A 12,556-nucleotide genomic window follows, 5' to 3' on the forward strand; every position below is an offset into this window, starting at 1 on the left:
GTTTTTAATATTTGCTGGATTTAGTTTCCTTAATGATTGATAGACAGGGTCATATACTATGAAATTAATTCTCTTTACAATTTTCATTGCCTAAATCATAAGAACATAAGCAGTGCCTCCGCCGGGTCAGACCATAGGTCCATCCTGCCCGGCAGTCCGCTCCCGCAGCGACCCAAACAGGTCACGTCTGAATCACCAGAAGGGGCTCCCTTGCCACCTTGGTTTCTCATTGAAGTCCTATCTTCCCATCGAAGTCCTAACCCTCCGGTCTTGCACATGCACGACCTGTTTGGGTTTCTATACTTATTGCCTGGTTAGCTTTCTATACTTGTGTTACATCCCAGCTCCTCCCTCAGTATCCCACGATCCCTTTATCCCTCAGGAATCCGTCCAATCCCTGTTTGAATCCCTGTACCGTACTCTGCCTGATCACTTCCTCCGGTAGCGCATTCCAAGTGTCCACGACCCTTTGGGTGAAAAAAAACTTCCTTGCATTTGTTTTGAACCTATCTCCCTTCAGTTTCTCCGAATGCCCCCTCGTACTTGTTGTCCCCTTCAGTCTGAAGAATCTGTCCCTATCTACCCTCTCTATGCCCCTCATGATCTTGAAGGTCTCTATCATATCTCCCCTGAGCCTCCTTTTTTCCAGAGAGAAGAGCCCCAGCCTATCCAACCTCTCGGCGTATGGGCAGTGTTCCAGCCCTCTTACCAGTTTCGTTGCTCTCCTTTGGACTCTCTCAAGTACCGCCATGTCCTTCTTGAGGTGCGGCGACCAATACTGAACGCAGTATTCCAGATTAAGCTATTCCATCAACTTAGTGCTTCTTTTAGTTATCAAGCTCCGACTATTTGGAATAAACTTCCTTTCACTGTTAGATCTGAAACTAAATTATTTAGTTTTTAGAAAGCTTTTAAAAACAATTTTATTCATGAAATTTTTGAATTGATTGTTTTTATGATTTTTTTCAATATTGCCTGTTTAACCGAGTTTGTTTCCAGTCATCTGCTTTCTTGTAATCCGCCTGGAACTCACAAGGGCTATGATGGAATATTAAAAAGCTTTGTAATGCAATGTAAAATGGACTTGGCCGCTGCTAATAGCAAGCGCGTCAACTAGTGACTTTTGCGTCCAGGGCGCTTGCTCCAACTGAGCAAAATTATGCACAAATTGAAAAGAAATCTCTCAGAATTGTTTGCCTGCCAGCTATTTCACCATAACCTCTATGGCCAAAGACCTAATTACAGTGGAAACTGACCACAAGCTTCTGATAGCAATCATCAAAAAGTGACTTTAGGGTATGTTGCTCATGTGGTAACATTATAGCTTAAATGCTGTTTATAAGCCTGACCCTGAGATCTTTGCTAGTGACGCGCTCGGAAGACAACCATCAGCAGTCCAGCATTGAAAGAATTAACTGGCGTTGTACAAATCCACCAGACAAATAATCTGAATGTCACAGACCAGAGGCTGCATCAGATCATGCAACACATTGCAACAAATAAGACCTTGCAAGTGCTTAAAGTCTGTAATCCTGGCTCAAAAAGGAACCACCACTGAAATTAGGAAATACTGATCATTCAGAGATGAAAACAGCATAAAAATGGCTTTCTATACAAAGGGTCCAGGGTTATTCTATCCAAATCACTGTGATAAGAGATGCTAAAACGTATACTGTACTGCACTATACTAAGGAAGGAGGGGGTCTAGTGGTTAGAGCTACAGCCTCAGCACTCTGAGGTTGTAGGTTCAAATCTTGTGTTGCTGCTTGTGACCCTGGGCAAGGCGCTCAATCCTCCATTGTCCCAGGTAAGTTAGATAAATTGTGAGCCCAGCAGGACAGATAGGGAAAATGTTTGAATACCTGATTGTAAACCACTTAGATAACCTGATAGGCAGTATATAAATACCTAAATAAATAAGAACATAAGCATTGCCTCTGCCGGGTCAGACCAGGTCCATCATGCCTGGCAGTCCGCTCCCGCGGCGGCCCCCCCAGGTCCATGACCTGTAAATAAATAAAAATAAATATTCAATCCACATCAGTGATTGAGCATCTTACCAGCTGACTCATGATACCTTTAATTGGCATAAAATGCAAGGTGAGACCAATTACTTTGTGATCACTTGTTCCCCCTTTAGTTCCCCCTTCCCTTGCTGGGAAAGAGTTCATATTGATAGTAGAGCGCTATTCAGACTTCTGGGAAATTGAACTTTTCCCATTCACATCTACCTGAAGTCACAATCAAGTTTTGCATGGAACAGTTCACACGTTCTGGCCAGCTTGATTAATCTCAAATAATGGTTCTCAGTTTGCATACAAAGTTAACCCCCCCCCCCCATGCAATAGAAAACTGTTTAAACGTGTTACTGCATCACCAAGACACCCACAAGTGAATGGCAAAGCAGAATCTGCTGTGAAGAACCTAAGAAATCAGAAAGCTATACTAACAGAAAGCATGAACAGCAACCCAGCTTGATGTCAAGGAGACTGAAGACATCACTGCAGCCAACGAGCTACTTGAGTTCCATGTGATACTAGACGTACCAGATAAAAACTTGCCCACAAACATGCACGCACACACACTCTCTCTTAAGCATGTGCAGAAAAGCTCTGTATGCTCTTGCAGTGACCATGGTGATTTGTTATACTGCAGCATCTCACATTTCATAGGAGACATGGCTTCCTCTTGCACAGAGTCCCAGGGGATTCACACTTAGGGCTTCCAGGGAATGTAATGAGATTACTGTGTATAGTTTTGAAAATGAGTCCCTAGGCTGTCTGCCACCACTAGGGAAATACATTAACTTGACATGGTTTTGGGGTGGGGTGGGATGGGGAGGTCCTCCTTCTGCCAAGGGTGTTTCACATCAAGTTTCAAGTTTAATGGAGATGTACTATCCTGCCCATCCTGGAAAAAAAACACCTAGGAGGCTTACAATCTAAGAACATAAATATAAAACAAGGGGGAGAGGAGAGGACCAAAAGACATGAAGTATAGGACAGGTGGGGTAGAATTACATCATGTGTCACCATCTGTCCTCTCTGCTTCAGTCTTTTTTTTTCTTCTTTCTTTCTTTCTATCTTTCTCTTGCTTTGCTTTGTCTTTTCTGGTTTTGCTTAATGCTTAAAACTATCCCCGTCTTCTACAAAACCGTGCTAGCGGCCCCAGCGGCCCCGAAGCCCATAGAGATTTAGGGCCTCTTGTACTAAACCACGCTAGCGGTTTTAGCGCCGGGAACCGCACTGAATGACCCGTGCAGCTCCCGACACTCATAAGAACTCTATGAGCGTCGGGAGCAGTGCAGGCCATTCAGCGCGGCTAGCGTGGTTTAGTACAAGAGGGGGTTAAAGGGCTTCGGGCTGTTGCCGTTTGGCAGCTGCTAGCATGGCTTTGTAGAAGAGGGGGGGTATGTGTTCGCCACATACCAGAATCCACGGGGGGTCTGCTTTACATTTATTTCTTGTTTTAACCCAGCATCTCTGTATTTCTGGTTCTGTGGTTTTCTCCATGACGCTTTGAGTTTCCGCTTAATGTGGACCCCTTATCCACATTGATCAAAACGGGTCTCTACTGGTTTTCAGAGCCATGAGTTCTAAGGCTGTGCAAGTAGAGAAATAGCCTAATAGAGCAGTGGACTAAGAACCAGGGATGCAAGTTTCAAATCCCACTGTGGCTCTTACTGGCTGATATTTGTTGGGAATTAACCAGACCGAAGTGGATCCTACTTGGCTAACTGCCGATAACTGGGTCCACTTCAGATAGTCAATGAAACTCAAGCAGAAAGTGCTGCTGAATTTCTGCACAGACCACTCTGGCAGTATCCAGTTAAAGTCAGTGCAGTCTGGAGTGGAGCAAAGGCAGAACTGGAAATTACCTGGGCACCCTGATATTCACTGCTAGTGCTTGAATAATTATCCGGGCAAGCTGGACCGCATAGATTGCAGTCCTAACCTGCTTGAATAGTCATACAGGTACCAGCACTGAATACTGGCAATACCTGGATAACTTCTGCAAGGTCATGCATCTGGGCTGCAAAACCCCAAGGGAACGGTATAGTTTAGGGGGTGAAGAACTTTTATGCACAAAGGAAGAGAAAGACTTGGGTGTGTGATAGTATGTGATGATCTTAAGGTATCCAAACAGATTGAAAAGGTGATAGCAAAAGCTAGAAGTATGCTAGGATGCATAGAGAGAAGCATGGCCAGTAGGAAAAAGGAAACGATGTTCATGTATATAAGATTGGTGAGACCTCATTTAGAGTATTGTATACAATTCTGGAGACTGCACCTTCAAAATATATAAACAGGATGGAGTCGATCCAGAGGAAGGCTACTAAAATGGTCAGAGGTTTTCGTCATAAGGCATATGGGGACAGACTTAAAGATCTCAATCTGTATACCTTGGAGGAAAGGTGGGAGAAGGAAGAAATGATAGAGATGTTTAAATACCTATGTGACATAAATAGGCATGAGGCCATCCTCTTTCAATTGAAAGGAGACTCTAGGGTGAGAGGGCATGGGATGCAGTTAAGAGATGATAGGCTCAGGTGTAATCTAAGGAAATATTTTATTACAAAAAGGGTGGTAGATGCATGGAATAGTCTTCTGGTAGAGGTGGTGGAGACAAGAACGGTGTCTGAATTCAAGAAAGCATGGGATAGGCATGTGGGATCTCTTATGGAGATGAGGAGACAGTGGATGCTATGGATGGGCACATTGGATGGGCCATTTGACCTTTATCTGCCATCATGTTTCTATGTTGGCTCTTCCTCACATGCTCAGAACTTCTACCCCTTGATCATCTGGCAATTAACTGACTCACTCGTGAGCTTTATGCTTCAACTAGACTTGAAAACATTATTAGTTTTCATTCTACAGCAATCTTTTCAAATTCACTTTTGGTCTGCCTTATTACTGTTTTATGTCTAATTTGCCATTGCTTATTCTCAAGCCTATTTCCTCATTTATGTCTGCTCTCCATTTTCTGAAAGATGCCCTCACCATTAACTACACTGGCAGTCATTTGATCTTCTTTCAACCTTTTTTAATGTATGGGATAATCCTGGAATCACTCCTTGTAGTTTTTATCTAATTTCTTCATTTTATCATAGTTTCCCCAAAATAGTTATTTACCCATATAGATATGTGCCCTGATATTGAGACCATGGTTGGCAGCCCAGATACCTCACACAGTCCACAGTGATTCCGGATAGAAACATAGAAACATAGAAGATGACGGCAGAAAAGGGCTACAGCCCATCAAGCCTGCCCACTCTGCTTATCCACCCCCTGTCTATGCCCTAATGACCCAATTTCCTTATTTTGATCCTTGTAAGGATCCCACATGGGTATCCCATTTATTCTTAAAGTCTGGCACGCTGTCTGCCTCGATCACCTGCACTGGAAGCTTGTTCCAATGATCAACCACTCTCTCTGTGAAGAAATACTTTCTGGTGTCACCATGAAATTTTCCGCCCCTGAGTTTGAGCGGGTGCCCTCTTGTGGCTGAGGGTCCCTTGAGAAAGAAAATATCAACTTCCACTTCGACACGTTCCGTGAGGTACTTAAATGTTTCGATCATGTCTCCCCTCAGTGCTGGGGTTGTATCTGAATCAAAGTTTGGCAGCTCAGACTTAACCAGCCAAGACGATATTTAGCGGCTGGCCGGCTAAGACAAAATGATGATAGATATGCTTTTTAGTTGGGTATTTCTAGCTGCTAGACTTAGTTGGCTATCTGCTGAATATTGGAGGTGTCCAGCTATGTCGAGAACATAACCAGTCACCAGCCAAACCAGTAAACCAAATATTCAACAGAAGTACCACTGAATATTTTAGGATAATGTTTTTATTCCCCTGTCTGACGTCTCTGCCCAAATAAAATTACTCTCATTCAGACATGGAGTAAATCCAAGTGCCTTCCCTTTATCATAAGCGCCCTCTGAAATGCGCCTGCCTCGCTTCATTGGTCTCCCGTGTGTTGGGCTGGACCCTTTCTTGGCACTTACTTTCTAAAGAAAGGCTGCTTAGAGGTTTTTGGATGCAAGCTAGTAGGCTCCTACTTCTTTGTAGGCCTTTCCACCCAGTCTTCCTGGTCCCTTTCCTCCCAGTCTTCCTGGTCCCACTCTTTCTGTCCCACTATAGTGACAGTCTTAGAAGGTTCCCTAAAAATGTGCTTTATTCCAAGTCACCAAACATACTTTGATGTGTTCCTTTCAAACAGTTTACAGTTAAAACATGATAATTTTTATTTTATTTTCCTCCATTGGGAAATAATGGGAGCCAGTGCTGGTTGAAGGTTTCCGGGTCTCGCTGCATTTTCTCAGGTAGAAATCAACGTTTCAGCCATCATGACATGGTTTTCTTCAGGGTATGCTGTGAAGTCTGCAGTTTGTGCTTGTAAATAGTGGGTTCACTGACCTGATTGGGAACAGGGTAGTCCTTTGGTCACCAATGTGAATTTTGGCGTGAAAATCATTTGGTTACAAATTTGAATCTGTGGAAACCCTGAGAGAAGATATAATGGGAACCAGTTTGTACCACCCTCATTTCTTTTACTCTAATCCAGTGTATCTCAAACTGTGTGCCTCCTGAGATTTCAGGTGTGCTGCGGTATACTGGGGGAGGAGAGGCGCCAGCGCCAGCTGACTGCCTACAGGACATGCCTCCGGGCACCAGCAACTATCCTTCTCTCTGGCCCTCTTCCCACTGGCTTCTCAGGGCCCGCCTGGAGGGCCTTCACACACACGCGGACATTGACATGATGATGTCACGCATGCATGTGATGTCATCACGGCGATATCCGCACACTTCTAGGTGCCTTGAGCAACGGCCACTACCTTTAGTGTGCCGCAGCTCGAGAAAGTTTGCTGGACACTACTCTAGTCAATTCTCTACTCTAGTCAATTCTGTTTGAATGGAACTGGCAGGGGTGGATGGGGAAACAAATGAAAAAGGACTCAGAAACTAGGCTTTTTCATTGAGAGTACCATGATCAATAAAGTGCAAGTCTGAAAATTATCTACCTGGTATCCATCCCAACACTTATAAACAATAAATACTTCTAGCATTCATACAGTATATACAGTGTATATATATCATCTTCACATTTACTATCAATTTTTTGTAATCTCCTTTTGTACTCGACATCACATGTAGAAAAAAATGTACAATTTTGCCTTCATGAGTCATTCATAGCCTTTAAGCCCTATCCCGATTTTTAAAGATGCTCCTAATATAAACCCTACCCCAAAAATATGCCATAGTTAAGATCAATCCCTGAAGGACGCCCCCCTCTCTCCCCCCCCCCTAATGTCCCCAACACTCCCCAACTCCATCCCTGACACTATTGCTGCCTGGTTGGCCAAAAAAAATCAAACTCGTCAATTCAGCAATCCCCACCCTGGTGAGACCTGACATACCTCCACTCCAAGGCCTCCTAAAGCAGCAGAGGCGGTAGCGCTCTGAACGGGCTGCTTCGTGGCCTTCCCCGCTGGGGCCTTCCCTCTGCTGCATCTTGCCCTGGATTGGTAGCATGGAATATTGCTACTCTTTGGGTTTTGGCCAATCGGAATTGGCCCAGTAGCCTTAGACCCTCTTGTGGGCGAGGCCTTAGGCAAATGGGTCGGAGGGGGGGTCTCGTGGGTTGGCGGGTGGGGGGAGATGTTCGGCGGGCCGATCGGGGGTTTGGTCATGGGAGGGCTGCGTCGGGGCAGGAGGGCCTGGGATCCCTCCTGCCCAGATCTTAGTGGGGGTGGGAGGGTAGGGGGGACGCCTGGGCAGGAGGGGTTGGGCTTCCTCCTACCCGATCTTGTAGGGGGGGGTGTCAAAACATATAAGTGCCAACTAGCAACCTGCCTAAACTTTGGTTATACCTGCTGTACGCCTATGTCAAGGTCGGCCCACCTCCCGCCCACCTCCCGCCCACCTCCTGCCCTTTCCCCTCCTCTAAAAACACCTCTTTATGCTCTATGCGTTTAGAGGCAGGGAAAAGGCCTAAGCTGGTTTTAGATACATCTAAAACCAGCTTTGGTTATGAGTACTTGGACGATCAGGCTTTTTGATCGTCCAAGTACCTATTTAGACCACTTTTTAGACGTTTTTTTAAATTATGAGCCCCTTAGGTTTTAAGTGGGTTATAAATAAATAAATCACTCTTTGTGGCCAGCCTATGCGGTAGACCCTTTTGAGTCTCACCGGGCCATCCACCAAAAGTTTAGCCATGAGCCATGTCTCTAGAAATCCTCTCAATGCCACCTCTTTAATGGTTTCTGGGAATCCAGTGAGTAATATTTTGTTGCAATCTATTTTGTAGATCATCCAACTTATCCAAAGACTAGAGGCCAATTTGCACAGCTTTTGTATTTTTTTTTCACAGTGTCTGTTTCTCCCAACCTGTATCTGAGCTTCATTAGTCATCCGGTGAACCCCACCACCAATTGCGAAAGCGATTGAAGATTCTCATTTAAAGAAGTAAGTTTCTGGTCCAAAGCAATTACCACTTCAGTTATTTTTTTAAAAGGGTCCTCATGCGTTGTAGGCTCCTCCATTGCTGTGTCAGCCATCTTGGAGTCTGAGTGCCCTGGAGCTTATCTTTTCCCTTTTTTGCCATTTTTGCTGCCATATCTCAACCAGATCTGCAGGGAAATTTGTCCATAAACTTCTTGCCCACACGCATTTGCCTCCTTGGGGGACATTAACAGAAAAGTTTAAACTAGTGGAGTTTTGTTTGTTAAAAGGGCTTCAGAACTCAAGAGAAGGGCTGCATCACAAGAAAAAAAAACCCACCCCACATACACACACACATTCACTGCCATATAAGTGTGCACTTAAACTCCTGCACACACCACTACCTGTATTCAACAGCCAACACATCACAGAAGTTGTCCAAAGTGAAAAATATTTCACATCAACTTTTGCCATGGTCTTCCAATTCTGGTTCACATTTTACCAAGCAGACTTCTAGCTAAGAGCCATATTCCTGGCCAATCCTAGAGTCCTTATCTGAGCCCACAGCATCTAGTATTTTGAGGTTCCTCTCTGGTAATTTCTCATTCGTGGATTTTCAACTGACATCTTAACCCCTCTCTAGCTTTCCTAGGGTACATGTATTCCCTCCCAGGCTTCCCTCTCCTCTTGCTGCTAATGCACCTTTTCTTATGATTCCAGAAGGATATGAATGTTTTGGGTGGAACTCGATTCTTCCCCTTGGAACCAAGTTTTGTCTCTTACCTTGTTGCAATCTTATTTTTCAATTCATTTTCTTTTATAGGGCTTGACCTCTCATGTTTACCTCTCTGGCTTTCTGACTGGTGCTTCTTTCTAGGTGCACAAACCTATAGTTTATTATTTATTATTAGGTTTATTGTTAGGTTTTTATTATTAGGTTTTTGTATACCGCCTATCAAGGTTATCTAAGCGGTTTTACAATCAGGTACTCAAACATTATTCCTCTCTGTCCCGGTGGGCTCACAAACAAATATTCCATCACTCTTTGATGCAAAGATTAAAAGTGAACTAGACATTCAAAGCTTACCCAGACACGCAATCCAAAAGTTTTAATTTGTTTTTATGCAACAACTTTTATCAGAAATAAAGGGCTCCTTTTACAAAGCTGCTTTATCGCTAGCTGCGGTGGTATTAGCTCCAACACTCATATGAGTGTCGGAGCTAATACCACCCCGGCAGGCGATAAAAAAGCCTAACGAGTCTTCATAATAGGGGGAAAATGAGGTAGTTTGTACAAGTTTAATGTAACAAACTGTGCTTATTTTAACCCTCCTTTCTCCTCTTCTCCTTCAGGTGCTGTATATTGCTCATCATGGCAGAAAACAATCACCACCTTTCAACTCATGCTTTTCTGGAAAACTTGGATTCTGTTTGCCATCATTGTCCAAACCTCAGCCGCCATCCTCTATCAAAGAGTTCCTCCAACTTATTGTTCAGCAGGCAGAGACCAGAAGAGAGACAAAGCGGTCAGCAGGAGCTCCGAAAAAGCCTCAGCAGCACTATATACCATTCACAAAGGAATGACAAGCCTGTGGGATGGTCACCTCACTCTGAATGGGCCCTGGCACAAAACAGGGCTGTGGCTAGTTGTTGGCCTGTCAGACTGTCAGGTGATCAGTTACTCATGGAAAATGCACAGAGCCGAACTGTGGCTCCAAACTGCTTTCTAACAGTGAACCAGCTCACAACATTTGGTGAGGGAAAAGATCTAAGGATTAAGGACCAAAGAAGCACCATTAACTGTGTGTCGTCAGGTGCCAGTCCAGGCAGAATGGGGAAAGCCCATAGCAGGGAAACTATAAAAGAAACAGAAGCTATGGTTAAGAAAAGTCATTCTGACTTATTGTGTGGTTGCCAGGAAAGTAAACACATAAATAGCAGTGCCGCTTATTCCATTCTATGTCCTTCCAATACTGCTGACGATAGAGTAGCAAATGCAATGTTGCTTCAAGGACAGTGGTATAACAAAGCAAATAATCAGACTTCTTCCAGTTATCCAAACAATATGATCAACCTCCTTATGCCGACTAGGGATCAAAATATTTCTCTAACTGGTTTGGACAGTGAGGCTATCCCGCATACTATTAATGCTTACACAGCACCTGAAACATTTCACCATAAAGAAATTAACCAGTTGTATGCAAATGGCTCTCCAGATAACAAGTTAATGAACAATCAAATGCCTGATCCTGCTCGACTTGAAGCATCTTGTGCCATCTCATGCGCCATGCACTCACCGACAACAGTGACGATTTCAAAAAGTCCCGTAGTGCATGGTGGCGCAAGGTTTGAGCCTGGTCTAAAAACTGATGGCATTGTTCCGGCCTACTGCCATTCTTTGCCGATCTCAGCTATTCCACCATCCCCAAGATTAGGCTTCTCTACTGGAATGTCTGAAAGGGACCAGTTTTCTCCAGAATATAGTCCTCCGATGCCCAGTTCAAGTGTTGTAACCTTTCCAAAGTTAGTATCATCAATTAGTGAATCGGGGTTGGATGCTAAATGGCTCGTGAAATGTGGCTCTGTTCCTCAAAATCAGTCATCTCTGCTCCATTTAGAAGACTCGTATTGCATAATTCCTGAACTGAACATAAGTGAGAAACCAACGAAAGCTTCTTATACTATGCTAAATGAGCAGACATATGTGGATATGGGCCCACATACAAAAGATATATGGACTATGACCACAGAGCTGAAACTTCCACTGAAGCACAAAGATGCAGAGGTACAAACAGTTACAACAATGGCAAACAAGTCAGTGGTCACTAGCCCGAGTTTCTTGGCAGAAGATTACACTCATGTGTTCCCAGAAGTTTGTTTTGATGTCAGCCTGCAGCATCCTCCATCTCCAGTGCATGAAGTCAGATGGGATGAAGAGGGAATGACATGGGAAGTCTATGGGGCTTCTGTGGACCCTGAAGTTCTTGGTTTGGCCATTCAAAAGCATCTTGAAATTCAAATAGAACAAATAGGGCCTTCAGCACTGCCTATGGAAACCACTGAGAAACAATCCCCTAAAGAAGAAAAACGGGGACCATTGAGAACAATTTTGACCACTTTGAAGAACCGAAGCTGTTGTGTTCGTTCCAGCACAATCATTGAGTGAACTCACTATATATGAATGTGAAAATATTGTTCCAGGCCACTGGACAACAAAATGAGGACTTACATTGTGTTAAAAGTAAACAATGGGATTTAAATAAAATTAGAATTAGGTGGAATGTGTCAAAATACACACAACATTAAGGTAACCAGAAGGTTGAAGGTGAAAGCCTGAGATAGCTCTGTTGCAGTGATTCCCAAACCTGTCCTGGAGGACCCCCAGGCCAGTCGGGTTTTCAGGATAGCCCTAATGAATATGCATGAGAGAGATCTGCATATACTGGAGGTGCCAGGCATGCAAATCCACTCCGTGCATATTCATTAGGGCTATCCTGAAAACCCGACTGGCCTGGGGGTCCTCCAGGACAGGTTTGGGAACCACTGCTCTGTTGGTTCTGCATCCATTCTGTATTACACAGTAGTCAATAACCACAGTGCTATCATTAGACCTTTTCTAATATGTTACAAGTATGTTTAGGTCAAGATGTTAAATAGAAGCAAACTAAGCCCTAGCTTTGCTGAACAGTAAAGAAAACAACACACAAGCAGCCATGAATGTTTGCTGTATTTCTTTGAATACTTAAAATCTACCATCGCACAGTAAACAAAAGCAGATTGCTAATTTCTTCCATACATAATAATTGCCATACTGGGGCAGACCGAAGGTCCATCAAGCCCAGTATCCTGTTTCCAACAGTGGCCAACCCAGATCCCAAGTACTGTACCTAGCTAGATCCCAAGTACTAAAACAGATTTTATGCTGTTTATCCTAGGAATAAGCAGTGGATTTCCCCAAGCCATCTCAATAATGGCCTATGGACGTCTCTTTTAGGAAATTATCAAAACCTTTTTTAAACCCTGCTAACTGATTTCACCACATTCTTCGGCAACAAATTTCAGAGTTTAATTAAACGTTATATGAAGACATATTTTCTCTGGCTTGTT

General features: G+C 43.8%; 1 protein-coding gene across 7 annotated transcripts in view; it reads left to right on the forward strand.

Moving 5' to 3' along the window:
* The window catches only part of LOC117359791 (GRIN2-like protein), a 33,280-nt gene extending 21,476 nt beyond the window's left edge, over window positions 1–11,804 (forward strand). For 4 of the 7 annotated variants that reach the window (XM_033943040.1, XM_033943042.1, XM_033943041.1 and 1 more), the window contains exon 2: window positions 9,803–11,804. In XM_033943040.1, the coding sequence (XP_033798931.1) occupies window positions 9,822–11,615 (1,794 nt within the window). In that variant the 5' untranslated portion in view covers window positions 9,803–9,821 and the 3' untranslated portion in view covers window positions 11,616–11,804. Of the gene's footprint in view, window positions 1–8,378; window positions 8,474–9,802 lie in introns of all 7 variants that reach the window. The other 3 variants (XM_033943038.1, XM_033943037.1, XM_033943039.1) reach the window with 1 other exon arrangement.
* Window positions 11,805–12,556: the final 752 nt, after the last annotated feature.

The sequence above is a fragment of the Geotrypetes seraphini genome, chromosome 4 (assembly GCF_902459505.1).
Source record: "Geotrypetes seraphini chromosome 4, aGeoSer1.1, whole genome shotgun sequence".
In the NCBI taxonomy this organism is placed as follows: Eukaryota; Metazoa; Chordata; class Amphibia; order Gymnophiona; family Dermophiidae; genus Geotrypetes; species Geotrypetes seraphini.